At 48.2% G+C, this 23,855-nt stretch overlaps 1 protein-coding gene and 1 non-coding gene across 6 annotated transcripts in view; both read right to left on the bottom strand.

The window, feature by feature from the left end:
* The window catches only part of LARGE1 (LARGE xylosyl- and glucuronyltransferase 1), a 488,258-nt gene that overhangs the window by 343,444 nt on the left and 120,959 nt on the right, over positions 1-23,855 (bottom strand). For all 5 annotated transcript variants that reach the window (XM_064491518.1, XM_031463153.2, XM_064491519.1 and 2 more), the window contains exon 2: positions 17,175-17,362. In XM_064491518.1, the coding sequence (XP_064347588.1) occupies positions 17,175-17,362 (188 nt within the window). The remainder of the gene's footprint in view (positions 1-17,174; positions 17,363-23,855) is intronic.
* On the bottom strand, positions 19,582-19,654 carry TRNAA-AGC (transfer RNA alanine (anticodon AGC)). The gene has a single exon. It is a non-coding gene; the product is annotated as a tRNA-Ala (tRNA).

Raw genomic sequence — 23,855 nt, 5'->3', positions numbered from 1 at the left:
GGGCTGCAGAGGAACAGGATGTTGAGACCGTCCAATCAGAGCACCTGGAATGGAAGCTGGGTGGGAGAAATAGGGCAGCAACCCTGCAACAAAAAAATCCACCCTTTCCAAGACCCAGGGCCAGGAGGAGGATGCGAGCAGAGGGAAGAGCATATGAGCCTGGATCCACGCAGCCCCTCCAGCTGGAGCCTCTGCTCAGAACCAAGAACAACCCCTCAACTCAGAGACCCAGCAGAACCAGCTTCAGCTTTTAACCTTCCACCAATGAGAAACACGCCAACAGCCTGTGACCCGCTGGGTCTTTGTATTTAACTTCTCGGCGGCTCAGTCTTCTTCTCTGTTAGATAGAGATCACATGGTTCCTCTCCACGTGCTGAGCACCGTCCTTGGAGCCAGATAGCAGGGTCCTGAGTCTGAGTGACCCTGGGTAAGTAATTTAACCTTCTCTGGACATCACTTTTGTCACATGTAAGTGAGGGGTAATAATAACAGGGCTGTGGCAGGAAAACGGGGCACCAGAGGGTGGCCAGGTCCCAGGTCTCGGGCGAGTCTCTGGGACACGCCTTATCAAGTGAGGGTCTTTGGCTTCTCAGGGGAAAGAATTCAAGAATGAGCCACAGTAAAGTGAAAGCGGATGTATTCAGGGAGATACACACTCCACAGAGAGAGCGCGGGCCGTATGCAAAGGCAAGACACAGCGAGTGACCTCGAGGTGCAGGGTGGTTAGTGTTCAAGGGATCAGTAATTTCACATGCTAACAAGTGGGAGTTATTCCAACTACTTTGAGGAAGGGGTGGGGATTCCCAGGAACTGGGCCACCGCCCACTTTTGACCTTTTTACGCTCAGCCTCCGAATTGTCATGGCGCCTGTGGGAGTGCCATTTACCACGTCCATATATTACAGTGAGCGTCTATGAAGCTCAGGGTGTACTGGGAGTTGAATCTCCCACAATCTTGGGTCCAGTCAGGTTTTAACTAGCTTTTGCCCTGTCTTCCATTTCTGTATCATTCCTTTAATGGCTGTGCCCTGCCCTCTTCCCTCCTCTCAGGACAAACTTCACACGGTGGTTGTGAGGACTGAGTGAATGAATCTGTGTAAATCACAGAACAGGGTCCAGCGTGTAGTAAGTTCAATAAATTAGTGGTTATTCTTGTTGCTGATATGACCTCCTTACCCATCCCTTATCCCTTAAAGGAGGCTAACACTTGAACAACCCCTGCACACCTAGCACCACCCATGCAAGGCTCCTGCCATATATTAGCTCATTTAATTGTGGAAATCGCTCCTTAAAGAGTGAGAAGGAGCTGAGGGTCAAAAAGATCAAGGGCGGCGGCAAGGCCACGCAGCTAGTGAGCGGCAGAATCAACTCGAACCCAGGCATGCACTCCCCGCCCGAGCACACCGTGAGAGCAGGCCTGATAAAGCCACGGCTGGTGCTCCGGCTTTATTTCTACCACACTTTCACGATAAAAGTTACACTACAGTGTCTACTCTGGAAATGAAAAAGGCACCCCAATCTTGTTTTCCATACTGCATCTTTTTTTTTTTTTTTTTTTACTGGAAAGATTGTTGACACTGGCCTCCTAGCTCACCCCCCTGCTGGACGTCACTGGTTCGAGGGTTCTCGCACCCAGATGTGAGCAGGCTGGGGGCGCTGACTGTGAGATCTTTACTCCACACTCTCTCTCTTTCCCCAAGCCAGCCACTGATCTCCTGCCCGACACCTGCTCCTCCTCCAGGCTTCCCCACCTGGCACCTACATGCTCCCATCAACGCCTGGGAGTCATCTCTGGTCCTTTCGGCCACATCTCACCTTCACAGCCCAAACACCAACAAGACCTGGAGGCTTTACCTCCAAACTCTATCTCCAGAGGCCACTTCTGCCTCATCTCCACCGCCTGCAATGAGGTCACCTCACTGCTCACCTAGATGGCCACATTAGCCACCTAGCTGAAGGCCTGGCCTAAATTCTTATGCCTCTCAGATCATTCTCAGTATAGACACCAGATTGTCTGGAAATGTAAACCTGGTATGTTTGGCTGAATTTGGCCCTTAAAGTTGTCCACCTTCTCATTCCCAAGCCAGTGACTATGTTGCCTTAAAGGATTTTGCAGATATTATTAAATGAAGGCCCCTGAGACGCAAAGATTATCCTAATTATCCAGGTGGGCACAATATAATCACAAGGGTCCTTATAAGAGGAGGGTCAGTCAGAGAGATGTAATGATGGAGACAGAGGCTGGAATGATGTGATTGCTGGCTTTGAAGGTGGAGGAAGGGGCCAACGCCAAGGAATGTGAGGAGCTTCTAGAACCTGGAGGGGGTAGGAAGACACACGGCTCCCTAGAGCTACTGGAGGGAATCAGCCCTGCCGGCGCCTTGACTTCAGCCCAGGGAGACGGATTTTAGACTCCCGACCTCCAAAACTTTAAGAATAAATCTGTGTTGTGTCAAGTCACAATGGGTGTGATCATCTGTGACAGCAGCCACAGGAAACTAACACACCCGGCCATGCGGTCCCCGGACTTAGGCAGACAGCCCGTGGACTTTAAAAGAATCCACGCTCCTCTCAGTGGCCTGTTCACAGGGTACCTGCCTCCATCTCCAGCTTCATTTCAGACCATATGGCCTCTTGTTCATCAACCCCTGCCTTGCTGGCCTCCAGACACATCTAGTCCTTCCCAGCCTCTGCGCTATTGTGCTTGTTCCCTTTACTGGGGTGTCATCCCCACACAGCTCGCTCATAATTATACTTCAGGTCTGAGCTCAAATGTCACTTCTGAGCATCAAAGTCCTTCCAGACCACGATATCCAAAATGGCGCACGCAGGTTGCTCTCGGCAGCGTCATTCTCTTGTTTATTTATTGACTCCTAAGCTCTATGACGACCAGAGTATTTCTAGAGAACCCAAAACTGTGCCTGGGACATGGCAGGCCCTCATTAGCTTTTTCTGAGTGAGTGAGTAAGTGGATGAGGCAGTATGAAAGCAAAACAAGACTGCAGAACCTGGTTCTAAACGCCTGGCCCACGTGGATGGACTGCACAGGAAAGAGGGATGACCGGGAAGAAAAAGGCTTTGGGGAGGGCGGTGCACCTTGCTGCTGGACGTGGAAGTCTGGGCAGGAGCTGGGAGTGCAAAGCTGTGAGTTCAGAGGCTGCCCTCTGAACGATGCAATGGGGAAGAAGATAAATTCAGAATTTCTCCCCCAGGGCTAAGTGCCTCCGCCTTCTACTCTGCAGACCCCAGTTATATTCAGAGGGAGGAAGCATTTCATCTTTTGACTTCTCTTCTACATCCTTACGTGGACTGAAAATAGCGTCTCGCTTCCAAATGTTTTCCATATTTCTAGAAAACGGAAATGAACTCAACAGGGGAGCCCTGGAAAATTATGAGCTGGAAGTGAAATTCTACATGTCCTTCGTCAGGCCAGCTCACCTTTATATACTTCCTAGTCTTCTTCCTCACGGGCTGTTCCACATGATCCACGATCACTCTTACAGGAGGTCGGGGCAGACAGCATCATTCCCATCCTACAGATGAGGAAACAGAGTCCTTGACGGGCCACGGGCCTATTTGGTGATGAAGTCCATCCTAGGTGCCAATGGCTGGAGTGACTTGGGCAAGAAATCCCGCTTCTCTGGGGCCTCATTTTCTCTACGAGGAATACAGTGCTGTCCTGGCTTGACTCAAAGTTGTTGAAGATCCAGCAAGAAAGTGGGCCCTGCCCCGTACAAGCTGAGTGAACCTGAGCCATTACTTAACCGCTCTGTTCTCCTTTTGTGCTTTTTCCATCATGTGGCCATGAGGCCAGTCCAACTGCATGCAAATGAAGCCTCGGCTTTATATTTACTGGGCAACGACTATGTGCCAAGGGATTTCTTTATGCTATATTTTATTTGCAATTGCAGATCTGAAGTTTATCGATAAATGACCTCATCAAAAACAAATGTCATAAAATAAGTAGCTGCGATTTACTGAGAGCCCAGTATGTTATCAGTTGCCTACATTAATCATCACACTTAGACCTTCAAGTAAATCCTTATGGAAGGCATCCTCGTTCCCTTTTATCCATAAGAAATCTGAGGCTTAGAAAAGGTGAGAGAGATGTGCCTGTGGTCACAGAGCCGCTACGTGACACAGACTGGCCTCAAACCTAGGGCTTTCTGGCTGCTGCAAAGCCATGTCCCTCCCACTCTGACCCGCTGTCCTCACTCCGAGGAGGTGGACGCGCCTCTCGAATAAGCAATGTGGGATGTCTTCCAGTTTCCCTCTTGCCCAGGCTGTTTCATTCAACTCCCCTCAAATGGCAAAACGCTCTCTCAAGGGCCCTAGATCACTTTCACTGCCCTTTCAAAACAGCCCCGGGATCACCGTGTCCGTGAACCCCTTTCTGACCTCTGGCCCATGCAGGGCCCCACCGTGCTTTGTGTACCATGTCCTCAGAGCACCGGCAGCACATCGTGACCTCTGTGTTCATCTGTGTTCCCGTGCCCAGGAAAACCTCTCGCTCACTCAGTTCCCGGGTGACTGGTACAGTGCTCGGCACAGAGGCAGATGCTACAGATGTGCTATTGATCAGGAGGGAAAGCAGGCGGGGAGGGAGGCAAGAGCCACGCATCTGCGGTTAAGAGCATGGGCTCCGAGTCAGATGAGCCGGGTGTGCACGCACTGGCGCTGGGACCTAGGGCAGCTTCTTAGCATCCTGCACCTGATCTATAAAAGGGGGAAGATGGGAGGTCCTACGTGAGAGCAGCTGGGTTAGAAGAGTCCACAGAGCAAACGCCGGCCAGTGCTAACTTCCTTTCATTATCACATCCTATCCTAACTTCCACTATACTATCCTATCCTATCCGTAAGGACAGAAGGAAGGATTTCCTCACAGCCAAAAGGAGACCAGGAATTTCACCTGGGGACAGAACAAGTGAAGAAGCAGAGAAAATAAGCAGTTCAAGGGTCTCTTTCTGATTACTACTTGTCACTGAAGCAAAGCAGAGACAGCTTGTGGCAGAGGGGCGGACCAAGGGGTGGACCAAAGGGAAAAGCAGACTCCTTTTTGCTCCAAGAGCCATCTGAGCAGGACTCCCTATGAACAGAGGCTGGTGAACACAAAACAAATATTTCACAAATACTTGCGCTCAGAGATCCTTACTGATCTGCGCCTTCATGTCAATCATCTCAGAGTGTTTATCCAAAACATGAAATTAGGCCATGGGGGAGATGTTCCTCTCTCCTCCAACCTGTCCCCCTCACTGCCACCCCAGAACGGGCCTCGTGTGAGCCCTGCCTCTCTGGGCCAACAAAGTACGCCTCTGTTCATTCCAGGACTGCTGACTGGAAGAATTCTGGAACCCAAATTGCCCCGGAGCAAGCCAGGCACAGCATCCCAAGAAGTATAAAACAGGTACGGCTTCTGGGAAGAGAAGGTGACCGCCCAGTTCCCTCCACTGCTCAGAACACCTGTCTGTCCCTGAAGTCTAGGTCCAACCATCAGTAGGTGCAGAGGCAACCGGCAGCTAAGCCCAGGAGACAAGCAAGGAAAACTGATTTGAAAAGTAAGGTTAACACAATTGAACCCACTTGGCCTGGGAAAGAAGTTTGGAACTAGGACATTTTCCAAGTATATGTCAAGGGTTATTCATACACAGGAAATGACCCACTTTTCCTTATCTCCATGGAGAACAGAGCAGGAGGGAGGAAACTTACTAGGAAAGAGGAAGCTCTATGGCGTCAATTGAAGAGGTGAATGGAACCTTGGAGATCCTGGTGAACGTGACCGCCCGGGTTAGATCTTACCTCTACCACTTACTAGCTCAGAACCTTGAGCTAATTACTGAACTCTCCTGTGCCTCGTTTTCCTCATCTGTAAAATGGGACTATCCGTACCTACCTTATAGGGCAGTTCTGAGGAACAAATGAGTCAATACAAGTCAAAGATTTAAATGCTCCGTAAATGGTAGCTAACATCAGCCTGCTTTCTGGCACACCAACGCCTATTACGCGTCTACTTTATTTCAGGTATTGTGCCAAAGGCTTAAGGATTTGAAGAAGATTACAGAAAGGTGAGGCCTCACCACCCGAAGGGTGCAGAAATCTGAGTAAATAGTAATAATAACAATTTATCCAGCCCTCATTACAGGCCAGGCGCTCAGTAACACGCACCACTATGCCTGCACTACACGTCTGAAGAGGAGGTACGTTATGTCAGTGAGGTGCAACTCAACACAAGTGATTAACAGAAGCACAAACAATACAGTGGCTGAGGATAATAATAATTGCCCTCAGGAACTTGATGTGAGGACTAAGATTTAAATGTCAAAGGCAACAGGGAATTAAGCCAGCTGCTCTGTTAGACAAACAGCAGGCACTCCATCAGTGCTGTCATCACCAAGCTGATGGTTATGAAATCCAAGACCAGGCGCTGAGAAGGGGAGCTGAGATCAGCCCCCCAGAGACTACACGTTATCCAGGTCAAACTTCCCAGACTGGCCCCAAGATCAGGATCACCAGAGGCACTTGTTGAAAATGAAGACACCTGGGCACCTCCCCTGCAAAATCCCATTTAGCAGACCTGGGCCAGGGCTCCAGAACTATTTTTCTTAAGTATTGTCCCAGGGTGGGCCGAGCCTCTGCCACTTCAACTGATGCCCAGGTGGTCCTCATCCTCTGGCAATTCTGGAACCAGAGATCCTGGTGACCTCCTTCCTGGCAGGAGGAAGAAATACTCTCTGAGGTTCCTCTGAGGTTAGCAGCCCAAGGCAAGTCCAGATTGCAAGGAGCCAGCTTCCCAAGGAGGAGACTGGATGTAGGAAAGGCAAGTCAGAGCACAGATTCCAAGACCCCTTGACAGGCCTGCGAGGTGGGCCCCTGCTACCTTCCCTGGCTGCATCCACCATGAGCCCTCCTCTCCTCTCCCTCTGGCTGCTGTGATTTCTCCTTGCTCTTCTGCAGAGGCATCAAAGCACTCTCTATTCCCTCTGCCAGAAATGCTTTTCCCCCATCTCTGCCTGGCTCAGCTTCAACGTCACCAATCAGAGAGCCCTGCCCAGACCACGGTATCAAAAGCACTTCCCGCTCCCCCGCTCCTCCCCCAGCCCCTCCGCTGCCCCGTGCACCATCAGCTCTCCTGCTTGAATCTTTTTTGTAGCCTGTATCACCACTCAGCAGAGTGTGAATCTGTTAATCATCCTCTTCCTGCACTGGGGAGTGAGCTCCTTGAGAAGAGGCAACACACTCCTGAAATTCACAGCCCTGTCCCCAGTGTCCCAGAACAGTGCCTGACTGTGCTTGTCGAAGGAATGAACCACCTTGAGCAACCCACCTAAGGGCTGTGAAGTGGAATACCCTCCCTCCCTGATGGGACAGTGGGAGGATAATTTAAATGTATATGGGAAAGCTCGAGGTCAACGTCGTCATGCTACCTAACCCTCATCACTACCTACTGGCACAAAGGAGGACGTGCCTTCTAAGATGTCACTGCAAGCTTCAGCACCCAACGCTGGCTCTGCACCAACAAGAGCATTCATGATGGGCAGGAGACGGAGAATGGAGTGCCCTCTGCTGGGGCAAAAGTGACCAAGATCTACTCTCTGAAGGTCCTACTCTAGAAAGAGAAGGAACCCTGCATCTTCCCAACCATGCCATCCGAAACAGGACTCTGTTGACTCCTTAAGCAATTCCTTGCTTCAGAGAGCACAGCTGAACAGACAATGACTGTCAATCTACTCTGTGCTAAGCACCATGAACTCCACTGCATCTGCACAAAAACCCTGTTAAATAGGAAGCAGCATCCCCACCTTTGGAGGAGACAACTTGGGCTCAGAGAGGCTGAGTGACTCGGCTGAGGACACACAGCACTTAAGGGGAGATTTGGGAACTTGAACCAGGTGTGTGGACTCAGCTACAGCCCCACCAGACAAGCCTTCAGATCTAGAAGTGATTCTACATTGTGTCAGAGGTCAGTCCTTTTCTCTTTGTGACTCTTGAATGTCCTCACAATCGCTCATCTGAGTGAAATCATTTTTTCCAAACGTGGCCGCCAGGGCCACAATTAGCAGCTGCAGGTGCATTTATGACCACAGTTACCGTATGTCTCAGAGTCTCCCTGCCCTCTCCCCACCTACCCACCCTGCTTTCCAACTGCTAGAGTCTGGAAATACAGAGAGCCATGAACAAATGGGACATTTGTCTTTTGTCTTGACTAAAACTGACAATGAAGACGGCGATGACCAGCAGTGAATCAGTGGTGACACAGACCACTGGGTGGTGGTTCCAATTAAAAAACTGGCTGAGTGGGGAGGGTAGAGCTCAGTGGTAGAGCACATGCTTAACATGCACGAGGTCCTGGGTTCCCCAGTACCTCCATTAAAACAAATAAATAAGTAAACAAACAAGCTAAATTACCCCTCCCCCCAAAAAAACTTTTAAAAAAAAGAATTAAAAAAAAAAAAACTGGCTGAGGCTGAGATTACGAGCTTAGTTCGTTCAGCCACATTCTCTAGACCTCATGTGCCTCCGGGGCCTTACTTAGCCCCGGTGGGTGATCTTTTTTCATCTCTCCCAGGACGACCTGCCAACATTCTGGGAATTTGTAAGAGGGGAAGAAACTAACCCTGCTGATCTGTAACACGTACTCTGTTCAGCCTGTTAACAGGGGTATGTATGAGCTAGAGCGTACGTCCCCCTTCTCATGGCGGAGACACCCGCCGGCAGACATTAGGCAGCTCCTCTATTGTCACTCTGTGATTTCAACAGTGTCCCCTGTCATTGAGGGACACACGCACCCCACCGTCAGGCCCTGCCTTGTATAATGTCCTTGCGTAGATTTCAAAGGCTTTATCTGCTTAGGTTGTAAGCCTGCCGAGATGAGTCTACCATCCATTCCTGCCCTTAATTGTATGGGTCTATGGCAGAAACAAAATGCAAAATTGCATTAAAGGCCTAATCGAATTTTCTGCTTGTATTGGCTTACAATAATCCTGCCAGCCACAGAACATGGTTTGCCTTCTCTTCCGAGACGGCCCCTTTTCCCTTGTCTCCGGGTTCGTCTTGTCCTTAAACCTGAGCATGTTGACGTCAGACGTCACCTACCAGTAGGTGGCAGACAGCAGTGTGCAGGGTCTCTTCTAGCAAGACTGGGTTCCAGGGCCGGCTCCCTTACTTACTGGCTGGGTGACCTTGGCCAGAGAAAGCTGAACATCCCTGAGCCCGTTTCCTCATCTACAAAATGGGACAAGTGTGAAGCTGACTGGGGGAATAAATGAGATTGAGTGTGTAAAACCCCTAGGCCAGCACATGGCCCAGACGGTAAGCCAAAGGGTCCAAACTCAAAGTTAACCCACGCCAGACAGGGATCAGCAAGTCACATGACCAAATGCCAGGGGCCCTTTCTTCACAGTTCCGCTTCGGGCGTGGGGTGGCACAGGACGACCAGGGAGGGTGGGCACCGGGACAGACCAGAACATTCCCTCACTGTGCAAAGGAGCAGCTACTACACCCCGGCCAGTGGATGCCATCACGAGATGAGGTTCTGGTTTGCTGGATCCTTCCATTTTATTAAGGAAAGCCAGAAATCATTATTTTTATGTGCACGCTCCCAATTTTTAACTGTTAAACAGCACATTCAAAGCCGCTAACGGCAGTTGGCAGGTTGAACCCATCATAACTGCAGGTCATTTGCAGCCAATTTCTGCTTAACAAGCAACAGGCGGACACTATTGTTCTGGCTTCCACTGTGGTTACGGTTTCAATAGCGCATCACCTTTCCGTGCTTTCCCATCTCCTACAAGACAATAAAAGTTTTCCTTCTTTCCCAGGCAGAAGGGCTTTATGAGGATGTAGGTATGGTGACTAATGCCGATGGGAACATTTATCCAAGGTGGCTTGGTGACCATGTTAAGAAATATTATCGTTTGAATTATTCATTGGAGCTATGTCATTGCCAGAGTTCTGGCAGGAATACTGGTCTTGTTTCAAAGGGATGAAAACAGTCTTTCAGAATGAGGGTTTTCTGAGCAAATTTCAGATCTTGAAGTCAGAGCTGTGATCAGACCCTCACAGGGGGAATATATGTCCAAATGGCGAGGTCTGCCAGGAAGGAAAAAAAGGACGTGTGGCTACGTACAAGTGTTAAACATCTACCCCCAAAGAAAAGTTTCATGCTTAAAAAGCATCTGAATTTCACAACGAAACAGTGACATAGCTTCGTAAATCCCAAAGGTTAATAAAATTCCTCTCATCTGAAAAGAATGCAAACCCCACAGAATCTCTTCAGATTCAGATACTTAAACGATCAAGATCCACCAAGATTTTTAAAAAATAAACACGTACAGAAAAGCAAACAAGCCATAAATGAAAAACTGAATTGGCACAACATGAACACACCTGTATAATCACACAGGTTAAAGTGACAGTTACCAGCACCCCGAAGTCTTCCTTTTGTCCTGTTCCAGTCTCATCTGTACCCCTAGATAAATGTTTGCCTACATATTTGAGACCATATGGTATATATTCTTTTGTGTCTGTTTTCTTTCACTCAACGCTACCTGTGAGTAGATTTTCATTGGTCTGTTGTGCTTTGCGATATAAATATGCCACTATTTATGTGTTTATGTCTACTGGGGACAGACATGTCCCACGTGCTGATGTGAAGTTCTTTTGCATGTCTTTTGTGCGAACGTACACACATCTCTCTTTGGTGTATGACTGGGGACAGAACAGAGAGGTTTAGGTGATAACACCAGAGTATTCTAAGTAGTTCTACAAATGGCTATCATTTACTTAAAATTAACAGACCTACTCAACCATCAACAGATCTCTCTGAATGAAATCCCCCTCCCCTCCTTTTGTTAAGTTGATATTTGAAATAAAAATATATGAAATCACTTTGAAAGCAGAACCCCCAAAGAGCAGAAGTTCTCGGCCTTTTCAGAAAACCCTAACCTATCATTGGTTACAGATTAAGCACCTATTATAGACAAAGTATTATGGTCTAAAATTGTTTGAACAGGCAAATGCATCTGAATACAATGCCTTTTTCAGGACTGGTAAATCCTGCTAGATATTTATATATCAAATTAAAATTATAGAAGCCAAAACTCCTGGAGCAGGATAACAGGTCTGTACGAGAAAGCCAATGGTACAACACTCCTTTGCTTTGTCTCTAAAGAACAGTAACAGGATGGAGGGAGTGCAGAAGGGGACGGGGGAGGGGCACAGAGGACCAAATAATGGTTCCTCAAAGATGTCCACGTCCCAATCCCCATGACCTGTGAATGTGTTACTTTACATGGCAGAAGGAACTTGGAGGGTGTGATTAAATTAAGGATTTTGAGATGGAACAATTATCCTGGATTTAGGGCCCCAAATAATCACAAGGGTCCTTACAAGAGGGAGGCAGGAGGGTCACCACTGGACAAGGAGATGTGACCACAGAAGCAGAGGTCACAGTCAGAAAGAGCAATTTGAAGATGCTGCATTTCTGACCTTCAAGGTGGAGGAAGGAGCCATGAGCCGAGGAAAGCACGTAGCTTCTGGAAGGTGAAAAAGGCCAGGAGATGGCTTCTTCCCTGGGGCCTCCAGAAGGAACCAGCCCTGGCAACATCTTGGCTTATAAGCCCAATGGGACTGATTTTAGATTTCTGACCTCTGAAACTGTCAGATAATAAATTTGTGGTAATTTGCTACGGCAGCCGTAGGCAGCCCATACAAGGTGGCTGCTGGGCTGAGCTGAAACCAGGTTTCCTGACGCTGGTCCGAGACTCTGACCCTGAGCTCCTCTGGCAGATGCAGCCAGCTGACACATCACGGTCATTCTCTCCACCCTGGCAGGACCACTGATATCATTTGAAGATCAAAAGCCAGGTGTTAAGAAAAGTAGAGGTCACCTTCACAACCATCTCACAACCAAGTAAAATCGTGATAGACTTCAATTGCCCTCTCAGATTCCAAGACCTTTTTTGCCCAAGGTAAGAAGCAGACTCAGGCAGCCACAGTGTGCCCTGTGGCTTGGGCACCGTCTGCAGCCAGTGCCTGTCACATCCTCATCCTCTGTAGGCTTTTGCTTAAGCTCAGCACGTGTATTAAGCATTGGCTAGGAAGCCCTTCATTTCTGATTAAAATAACAATAATAAAACTTCTATAAGATGCTCTCCACTTCATTTTGCATTCAGCATCCCATGCTCTTCTACCCCATAATATCCTTATTGAGTGATACATTCGGGACACTGGCAGGCAGGCAAAATGGCTTGGCTGCCATGAAAGCTGCCACACAGCCTAGCCTCGGGGCTAACAGAGTCTTTAGCAAATGGTCCACCAGCACCTGCACAGGCTGAGCTCACAAACCTCCCCCAGCACTATCTCTGGGCTGAGGGATGGGGAGAGTGGATGCAGGGCTGGGGAATCAGTCATCTTAGAACAAGCTCTGCCTGGATCAAAGACCCCCCCCCTTTCCCCCTATTCCTTTTGTTCATGTGCCCCGTGATCCCCCATAAGGATAAAGCAAAAAGACCAAAAACAAACAATTAAAAAAAAAACACTTTAATTTACAATTCCTTGGTTCTCACTGAAACTCTTCAAAATGGTCAGGTGTCAGGACCTCATTTCTTTCTGTTGAAATGTATCATGATGACTCTCAAACCATTTGTTTTGGGAGGAGTTTGCATTGATAATAACCACGAAGCCAGGCTTCGAGAATGACAAAACGTGGGTGCAGGCTGCAATCAGTTCAGAAATTAATATCCTCTGCCTGGCCATGACACTGCTTTGAAATGCACAGAACACTGCAGCCTCTGAAGACATGTGCTTCTAAATAACACCCACAACCTCACCGTGCCGCCTTCCCGACCGCGAGAAGTGTCTGCCCGGAGCTGGTTATAAACTATCGGACGGCAGCACGTGTGAACAATTTTCTGAATGCCTGCGAAGCACCCTTTTCCCACGTGCTGCTAATGCAACAGCGGCTGAACACCATTTCCTTGATGGGCAGAAGCGCACCACACCCAGGCAAATAAAACTCCCATGCCCACGAGAAAAGGCGATTTTTCTGGTTGAAAATAACAGGTATGATCTAAATTCAAATGGAGGTGTGTTTAAGCAGCATTACTCAAGCCCCAGCAATACCATCGCAAACCCAAGGAAAGTAAGGTTCCTGGAGCCATATCCTGAGGTCTCAAAATCAGAGATGCTTAGAACACCAGGAGGAACCCTTGTCTACCTGTGGCTCCCACTGCCCTTAACAGACAGAACCCTTTCCAGCCAACGCATACTAAGGACCCACTAGGGTGATGCTCAAACTCTGGGAACGTGAAGATGAATAAAACAGCCCTTGTCTCAGGAAACTCAGAGGCAAATGGCTAGAAAGACACCAAACAAGCAAAACACCCATTGGTGAGTGTGGTCACAGAAGGCTCCACACGGGATCAGACTTTAGGGGAAAATGACACTGAATCTGGGCACTGAAGGTGCGGGCTGGGAGGAAGCCTCTTGGAAAAAGAGAGCTGAATATTGGGCAGAAGGGACAAGGAGCAAAAATTAAGAAGTTTTCTCAGGGTGTTCGATAAGGCACTCTCCCCTGGGTGGAGGCAGAAATGATCAGCTAAGGGAGAAAGTCTGTGAACGACCCTAGAGTTGTAATAAGGCATCTGAAGTTAACCCGGGAGGCAGTGGTGAGAGCGGTCAGCACTCAGAGCCAGGAGAGGTCACGTTCCTTTGCTCACTCACTCAGCAAATGGTCCTAGAGACAGAAGGATGAACAGAGTGAAACATTCCCTTCCCTCCTGAAGCTTGTCATCAGTTGTGAAGACAACAATGATAAAAACAAGAAAAATCAAATGTCCTGAGTAGGAGGAAGGGGAAAGGACTAGGATGTGGGGGTGGGGCGTGGAGCAGAGGACGCCAACCGAGTTAAGGGTGAGAAGCAATCACGCTTCAGCTGAGACAGGAGGATCTAAGTCAGCCAGCAAAGACGAGATGGGGAGGGAAAGCATGGACCAAGACCAGAGGACAGAGGGGGCAGTGCACACAGGCGTCGAGGGAAGTCCAGTAGGGCTGGACGGAGGATGTGCGGAGGGCGTGAGGAGATGGGGCCGGAGGGTGGGGATGACGTGTGAGAGCCGGCTGCTGCCTCCATCCTGATCACAAAGGGCACACTTGAACGACTGAGCCAGGGCATCCGAGGCAGTGAAAGGGAGGACGCCAAAGACACAGCTGCAAGAAGCCAAGGTCAGATCCAGCAGATTAGGGCAGCCCAGCGATGGGGGGAGCGAAGAAGGAAAAGAACAAGACTCCAAAGCTTAGAGCCTGAAGGAGGGGTGGCTGGGGATGTTAACTGAGACGGTGGAGGAAGCGAGGAGGATCTGGGAAGAAATGAAGTCAGGAGGGTTTAGGAACCTGGGGGTCACAGCACCGGCAGAAGCCTCCCCTGATTAGCAACCTTAACCAAAGGCCACTCTCTGGGAATGCAGATCTCGATGCCTTCCCGGATGGTGAACCCCAACACCTGGCAAATGAGTTAGAGCAGGTGTCCCTTCCTATGCTGAGAAGATGCCTGCTTCCTCAGAACTCTTATGCACTGACCCTGGATCCACACTCCGGCACAGCTCACAATGACCCTACTCCCTCTTCCTGTCATGTTTCCCATCAACTGAAGATGATTCTGGTCATTTCTAATTCAGTCACATTTGCTGCTTACAATCATAAACTTGTAGGACATTTCATGACTTCAATAGATGGGCTTCATTTTTACAGAGTCATTTCAAGCAGGAGGAGATAGAGAGAGAGGTGTGACTGTGCCCCACGTAACCCAGCTACCCTGGCTGAGCTGATTCGAGAGCCTGAGACCCTGACCCCATCCAGTGCTCTCTCAGTGTCATCATGCTGCTGCGTGTCATCTGAGTCCAGAAGTTTATGCTGAGAGCATCTGCATCTCGGGGTGAGTTCTAGGTTCTGCTCTCAGGCAATCCATCGAAATTCAAACAGGGTTGAAAAATACATAAACCCACGTAAATCCTGAAGAGCAAGACCCTGAATCCAGGCAGCAGTTCTCTCCCTTACTGATGGCTCCACTGGCCTCGAAACAGAAAACTCAAGGGTGTCAGTAAATGGATTGCAAAGTGGTTACGTTTAACTAGAAAGAAGGGAAGGTCTCCGCGGGTCCTTTTGGAAATGCACCGACGCCTGTGGCAACTGGCAGAAACTCCAAGGAGGAAGCCCCTGTCTCTTGATAAGTACTCAGCCTTTTCTGGGTCAGGACAGGTTGGGCAGGTCACGCTGTGGAACTTACCCTGATGCTCACTCCCTCCCGTCAGCTGCACTTCCGCCTGCACACCTCTCTCGTGCCCAGTATTCCCCTCCCACCCAGGGCAGCGCATCCAGCACGGACAGAAGGACCCTGACTATGATGAGCTGGACCTCTGGCTCCCCGTGACGTCCCTCCATAGATTCGGGGGCCATCAGAGTGACCTTACTCTCTCTTTCAGGTGACAGCCCTTTGACTGTTTGCTGCCACTGGCCACGGACACCTGGGGCCTCTGCTTCTCCCAAGTAAACAGCCCCCATGCTTTCTGCTGTTTGGTGTGACACAGGGTTTGAGTTGGCACCCTCACCTAGATTCTCCTAAAGGTGCTGACTTGTCTAGACTGTTCTTAAAGTGCAGCATCCAGAAATAAATGCAGTGGCCCAGCTGTGGACTAATACCCAGTAAAAGAAATCCACCACCTTTATCATTCCAGCTAGACCACGTCTGTTCGTGTACCCACATCACACAGCCCCTATTTAATGCAATTTATCGGCCAGTCTAATAAAATCATTCAAAGGCAAGGAGCATTCACTCTGTCAGCCAGCGCTGGGTCAGAGAGCATGATGCTGGCAAGCTGCCTTCCAGTTCACATCAACCCACCACTAAGCACAGCCAGGTATGAATTCTCCCTAACCTGGATCCATTTCTAGTTTCTCCTCTTTAGGAAACTGCACCATTTATCTTGGGGGCCAGGCCTCCCCAGTCTCACTGCACATGCCTCAGGGAACACTTGTCCACCTTATAATCAGAAACAGGCACAGGGCTCAGGGACCCTGAGCCCACTGCTCCAGGGATGTCTGGGGCAGGAAAGTGATGGGGGTGTGGCTCTGGGCCCTCCCCTGCTGTGCAGACACAGAGTTCCACCTCGTTTACATTCAGCCTAGCCAACGCAGGGCACATCTCAGAAAGTGAAGTGGAACTCCTAATTAAAAGGTAGCCTTGAGCTGTCAATAAAATTATGCATAAAGGAAATGTTTAGAAACACAGTAGTGACTTCCTGGAGACAGATTTTCACTTGAGAGATATATATTTTTAACTCAAGTGTGGGGGCAAAGACAAAGAAAGTGTGATCTTCACCACTGCCATTCCTCCCCTCCCTGAAGCTTAGAAAACTATCTTCGAGACGCAAAACGTTGCACTGCATTTGAAACTGCTGGCTGAAGGAATGGTGAGCCTCCCCGTTCAGATGGATTTCGAGAAAGCGGCAGGGATGGGCTTCTGCTATTTGTCTGGGGAGGGCGACTCCTCGGCTGCACCCCTGTACTCACTCCATCACCATCACTGCACATCTTGGTACCCAGCCCGGCTGGCAGCTGCGACCACCCTCTCCCCCAGCGCCCTAGGCTTGCCTCATCCTAACGGGTACCATGGACAGCAATGTCCAGGGCTCACGAGCTGACCTGTCTCCTCCACTGCGCTCCGAAGGTCCAGACTTGTTAGCAGCAGCAGTAGTAATGATAACAGCAAAATGTTGAATGTGCAGATAAACGAGTGAACAGATGACAGAATGAATGACACATCTAGTTCGGCGAAGAGTGAAGTAATCCCCGGGGGACCAACCTCTTCCCCGTTATCTGCACGGCGCTCCACGTGCAAAGCTGCAACCTGACGTCTGCGTAACTTCCACCATGCTGCTTCATCTGGGCACACCTTATTTTTGCCTTTGTATTTCTCTCTTTCTCCTCCCGTTACTGACTCCCTCCAACTACCCGTGTCAACGGACGCGCATCTTTTCCTGTGACTGGGCGTCAGTATTTTATTGTTCTATGAAGTGAGAAGTTGGGATCAGAAGACTTGGAGGTTCTTCCTAGGATTCGGGAACAGCCAGTGTCCTCTCTCTTCCCTCCGTCCCTCTCCCTTTGGGAAAGCTGCCTTCTTACCTTCAAAGCTCCCGGCAAACAGGTAAAGCCAGGTGACGGCTGGGATGCAGAGCAGAGTCAGCGAGGCAGCCAGGAATTTCCGTCTCCCTCTGCAGATTCCCAGCATCCTCTCAGAAGTGGCAATCCCTATTCCCAGCGCCGTTTCTCTGCCCGGAGCCTGGAGTCCTCGGCCTCCCTCATAATACTTTCTGCAAGGAAGAGCAAAGGGGAAGGGCTGAGTTCTCAGCACTGTAAATGGATGCAAATTGCGGAAGAGAAATATCCTGCAGATCCTGAAAGCGGTTCGGCTCATCTACAATTTCCTGTTAACCTTCTATCCCAAGAGATGTTGCTGCAGTCTTGTAGTCTACTGAAACTGAGAGCAGAACGTTCTCTACAAAATAAACAAATGGAGGATGATACAAACTATAAGGGACTTCTCTCTCTCTTTCTCTCTCTCTCTTTTTCTCTTTCTGACTCCCACATGGATACACACACACGTTGTACAGTACAGGTGAGTTTTCAAGCCTGGACTAACACACTTATTAAAGGAGCACTTAGTAAGCATCTTGTATGTACCAAACACTAACCAGGTGCTGGGTTTTCAAAAATGACTCGCACAAGGCTTGGCTTTGAAGAGCAGAGTCTAACAAGAAAGACCAGCATAAAATATCCAAAAAAGCTCTGAGACTGTGATGACTGAGTCTTGCACGGACCCCAAGGGAAGAACAAATGAAGTTGCTGACTGATTTGTGTTTGGTCAAGGGGACGGAACAGGTCTGTGTTTCGGGCAGAGAGAACTGTGAAAGGCACGCGGGGCTGGCGGACAACACACTCGAAGGAAAGGAGACCAGAGAGGCCTCAACATCATCGGCAAGAGGCTGCCTCTCCATCACAGTGGAAAACCTCACAGGGACTCTCTTAATAGCTTCCACCTTTTAATATGCAAGAAGATGCCCAGAAAAGCATTGTGCAATGAGAAGATGCAGGGAACGGATAGATGCAGACGGATAACCTAGAACCAGCCTGCAGAGGGACAATCCTTAGACTGCAGAGAACTGGCTGTGACAGATTAAAAGAGGCAGGAGGTCGATACAGATGGAGCAGAGAGCTTGTGATCTGTCACCTGAGTATTTAACCAGGAAGTCACGCGACACACCAGGAAGATTTAAAAACCAACAGACCAGACATTCTCTTCTCCCAGCTCCAAACACAAGTATCACACTGCATGCAGGAGAGAAAAGTCCACAAAGAGCCTCCTTCACAGAGCAGAACCTGCCACCCAGACAGTTAGAAAAGTTGCAGATTCCCAAGGAATGGATGGCCAAGAAAGAGCTGGTTCAGCTGCCCCCTTGCAAAGTCCCATCATCTGTCCTCCCCTCTGCTGTCGCCCTTAAACCCCATGTGACGATGGTCTGGTTGAAGTGTCTCCCTTCCCACCAGTCTTGGCGTTTCCACAAGACAGATGCCTCGCCCCATCCACCTTGCATTGGCTCAGACTTAGCCTACCACCTGTCACCTGCAGGTGCCCGATAATTGTCTGCTGAACAAATAAATAGAATCAGATTCTAACCAAAGGCGACCCTCTCAAGCTTCAGGAATTTGTGTTCAGCAAGTTGCTGGCAGTAAACGCCTCCTGGAGCCAGCCTCAGCTGTCATTGCGAAGCTTCCTTCTGCAGGCGCTCCGACAGGATTCTCTAAGTGGCCCTCTGTGGGACAGACGAAAGATCACAGGGCTGGAGGGTGCAGACTAGAAAGTAACACTGAGAAAGCAAAAGCCCTTTAGACAAAGAATGCTGACTTGAGAAGTGCCCCCAGGGAAGTTTCCCATTCGGGGGCATGGGAAACAAGCCCTACGTGCAAACTTTGCTCGGCCCTGAGCGAGAGAACTACAGAGACGCCAGGGATCTCTTCGGAAGAGGGAGTGATGGGGAAAGAGACTGTGCTGTTAGATCTGGATGCAAATCCAGGTGTGACACTCAACTGGCTGTGACTCTGGCAAGCCCCCCATCTCAGGGGGAGATTCATTTTGTTCAACTATGCAATGAAGCAGTGCCCTCTGTCTGGGAGGGTGGTTTTGAGGCTTAAATGGGAGCACCTGAGAGTAAGTGACTAGCAAAAATGATCAAGCATGTGGCAGAGGTGACTTCCCACCCATCCCCCTCTTTCTCTTCCAAAGAGCAGCCTTACTTCTGTTTTTCTCTCTCTCCACTCCCAGACTCCCCGGCCCCTACAGGGTTTGGTAGAAAATATATCTCAACAAACAGGTCTTGACTGACATGCCAAACGGGTGTTTTAAATCTGAAGGATCTATCCACTCAATTCTCCTTCAGGGGGTACCATTACATTAAAATCACTTTTTAAAAAGTTAATTAATTAATTAATTAATTAATTTGAGGAGTAATTAGGTTTGTTCATTTGTTTTTAATGGAGGGACTGGGACTTGAACCCAGGACCTCGTGCATGCTAAGCACGCACTCTACCACTGAGCTATCCCCTCCCCCATAAAATCACTTTAAAAATATATACATAGCACAGTAAAAGAAAAAAAGAGGACACTAATGAACTCATCTACAAAACAGAAACAGACTTTTTTTTTTAAAACAGTTTACTTAATAATGGTAAAGACAATGAGCAGGAAGTATGTGTCAAACACTTTTCTATGTTTCTTACTTGTTTAATTCTCAAAATAACCTATAAGGCAGGGACTATTTTTCATCCCCATCTTATGGATGACAAAACGAAGGCTACGAAAGATGAATTAACTGGCCAGTGGTTGCACACGCCTATGGCAGAGACACCTCTGGCTCCGCTCTCCTTTAGTAACTGATTCTAACAACTTTGCCAGTGGACATTTTCCTTTTGATGGAACCTAAATCCTTCATATTGAATTTTATGATTATTTGATTATTTTCTTTCCCAGGGTCAAACATATCACCATTGTTTGCTTCCATTAAAAAAAAAAAAGAAAAAGAAAAAAGTTCAATAGACAGAAATAGAATTGGAAAGCTACAGAAGAATTTAGACTTTAGGGGAAAATCGGAATATATATGGAGCTGAACTCAAGTGCATTAATATTTAAATAACACTTTTTAAGACTCTTTGAAACACTTATTTTCCTCCTTTCCTCTCTCCATCTGCAGAAGTTAATTTCAACTGGCACAATTTGTACCAAGTTTTAAAACAGAGTCTAGGATGGTTTGCATTTTATGATAGCGCTGGCATCTGAAATTAAACCCAGCAGGTAAAAAATATTCCTTCATGAATTAGACTTTTAAATGACACCTCTGTGCACTTAAAAAAAAAAAAAAACATTAAAAAAAAAATCTCAATTTATATCAGAAGTTCCTCCAGGAAGTTAATACAGGAATCAACCCGGGAAGAAGAAAGGAAGGAAGAAACCAGAGGTGGACTGGAAATTACATCGCAAGCATGTGCAAATGTTGATGCATTAACCAGGAAAACCAGTCTCTAAACTGTTCCTGCCTCAGGGAAAGGCAGACTGCCTCACCTAGGGTCACCTCTAAATGCCGCTCCCTCAAGTCCAACATCCAATGCCTTGACCAAGCTGCTCAATTTCTCCTCCTAAACATCTACTCCATCTGCCTTAACCAATAAAACTCACATCTATGAAATACACCCTGTGAGCCAGAAAAATGACCATGATCTGTTAAGCCAGAAAAGCAGGATTCAAAGTTGAACATAAAATGTGATCACAAGTATCCTTCAATCCAATGTAATAAATTGTATATAAATGTATAAACACCTAGGTAAACATAGACATGAAAAAGGTATAAGTGTTGAAAGTTATCTCTGGGTATAGGATGTGGGTAATTTCAATAAATGAGTACATATATTTTCCCAAATATTATATGGGGAGTATGCATTGCTTTTATCATTTAAAAATACTTACAAGCTTAAATCACCATGTCTTCTTGTTATATTGCTTGCAATTCAAAACACCTCAGCGCAGACAGTGTCGTATATACGTGTTAGTTTCAGTTTACAGCACTAGGTGCAGTGAGTTAACATCTATTTGTAGGATCCTAATTGGGAATATATCCTCCAGGCATGGCTGGTTATCATTTGAACGATGCCTGTCAGAGGCCCACATTGCAAACACTGCTGTGTTCCAGCCATCTCTGATCAACACCCAAGGCTATCTTTTAATTAGCATCATGAGTGCTAGAAATGATTTTTCATGGGTGTTCAAGATGTGTGAAGCGTCCACAAACACTGCACATGAAGAGGGAATAAAAATCTAAATAGCCTCCAAAAATAAAATTAAAAAAAGTCCAAGGAACCCAAAGGCTGAAACCCATCAGAATCACTTAGGATCCCAAACTGAGCCTACGGGTTTGCAACAGATTTTGGACCACCAATTTTTCCATCTAGAAGATCAACTGAATCCTGTCAGTCACACATTGTCACCTCTGTATTAAGCGGTCAAAGAGCTTATAATACAGACCCTACAACAGACAGACCCTCTATCGGTCACTATTTGTATTACTGTACGTAGCATTACATCCCCACCTCATGGCTAGACTCAAGCCATCCTCTTCAATACCCCCCAACCATCCTGCAATGTCTTTCCTTCCACGCTGGACCTCAGGAGGAACTTCAGGCCATGGCTGCTTCTGCGGGACCTCTCTGGCAAGTCCAGACCCAGAAGCACTCCATCCATCCCTTGGATCTGAACTCCAGCAGGTGTCAACAGCACATTCCTGGTGACTTACTGGTTTTCGAATCATTTCCGGTGCCTTCATCTCTCCTCATCAGACCAAAATCCTAAGGGCAAAGGATGCAGGTCTTCCACTAGCATCTAAGATGAAGGTTTACACTTAGCCATCTCAACCTAGAGTGTGGTGCCTGGACCAGAGGCCACAGCAGTGGCAGCTGAATTCTTGGCAGAAATGCAGAATCTCAGGTCCTTACCCCGGCCCCACTGAATCAGAATCTGCATTTTAACAAGATCCTAGCTGATTCGCTTGTGCGTGACTGTTTGAGAGGCTGTACTGAAGTATTTAGTAAATAACTGGTTAACACCCAAAGCTGGCCTCCCACCCCTCCTACCTGCCCCCTCACCCTACCCTGCACGACAAGCCAGTGCACTGGGGGCACCATTCACGCCCTGGATTTCTTCAATGGCATATTTACTACAGTTCTCTGGAAGATGGACACAGAGTCTCTAGAAGGAAAATTGCCTTTTTCTAATTAAACAGAAGCATCTTATGGACTGGAGGTGGCTCTGACGACTCACCCCGACCTCTGTCAAAAACACTCGCATGTGTGAATAATGGTTAAACAGCACCGGATCCACAGAGACATCACTAAATCCATCTTACGAAAGAAAACTGAAACTAAGAGAGGCTAGGGAGATTGATTTGGTTGTTGGAAACCCTGAGACTCAGATCCTAGTATTTTCTGGAATAAAACAAAAACAAGACAGAAAATCAGTTCTTTGCTACCGGACAGACGACTGAGAACCAGCCTGTATCTCCCCAGTCAGAGCAGACACCTCAAGGGCAGGCACCTCGTCCATTCTGGCCACTGCTGTTCTGTTTGTTACTAGCACAACAAGGTAGATGAAGGACGCCTTCCACAGTATCTGGCATACGAAGAGGTGATCAATAAAAATGCACCGAGAGGATCAATGACTGAGTCCAGCAGTCTCCCTGGATGCTCATTATCATTCAAGCTACCCCCTCACACAAGCTCCAGCCTGCTCCTTCCTCTCCAGCCCAAGGATGGAATCCCAGGGAACTTCCACTCTGCGACCAACAAATTTCTCTTTATCCTCAGCTTCCTCTTGCTTCATTCTACCTCCAGCTCCTAAGAGAAAGCACAGCCATCCCCTGGACCACTGCTTTCCCAAAGGAAAAGCCTGTCCCCTACTCTCAAGGCATGGGTCTCTGTTCTCCTGGACTCCAGTTGTCACTACCAAAGCTTTCCGCCCTCCCCCACGGAAGACCACGGTTCCTCTGGGACTCCCCGGGTTCTCCCTGTCCTCATCAGTCATGCCGCAAGTCCTGGTCACACCTCTCATTCTTGAAGACGTTTGCTCTCACCACACCTCCATCCACCTCTCCACCTTAATTCCATGATGAAAATGGCCAATTCAAAATACCTGCCAGGTCCACATGCCAGCATGAACCCCAGGATCTCAAATGTCAGCATCAGTCCCCTCTTCTCGCCTTCCCAGGCCGCCATCACACAAATTCTTCACTGTCATGAACCCCAACCCACCGGCTGTCTTCATCAGTATTCATCCAGGTCCAGATCCTCTTTCTGTTTTCTCTTATTTGGCTCAGATGTCATGGTTCATTATTGTAACGTCCCTCTGCAAGCACTCACATCTCCCCGGCCCTCCTTCTCTCCAACTGCACTAGCCTGGAAAAATCTGATGCTTCAGATGTTCACAACCATACCTGTGATCCATGGTTTCACTTGGGAAGCTAAATGTCAGGGTGTGAAAGCACGCTCTCAGGCAGGCAGATTTGTCCCCTTTACTCATTTCTGAAGTCAAATGGGTGGCCAACTGCTCCGAAATTCTACTACTCTTTCTCTGGAAAACTCACTCTCCTATCCTCTGAGATATTTATTTCGTACGTTCCTGTTTTCCTCAAACCTCTTCTTTTCAGAACAGTCAGTTCCGGGAGTGTTCCAGGATTCAGTGGGGAACCCATCTTTGTTCCTCCACTG

The sequence above is a fragment of the Camelus dromedarius genome, chromosome 11 (genome assembly GCF_036321535.1).
Source record: "Camelus dromedarius isolate mCamDro1 chromosome 11, mCamDro1.pat, whole genome shotgun sequence".
NCBI classification, from domain to species: Eukaryota; Metazoa; Chordata; class Mammalia; order Artiodactyla; family Camelidae; genus Camelus; species Camelus dromedarius.
Note: the sequence above shows the minus strand (reverse complement) of the source record. Positions and strands in the feature narration are given on the sequence as shown.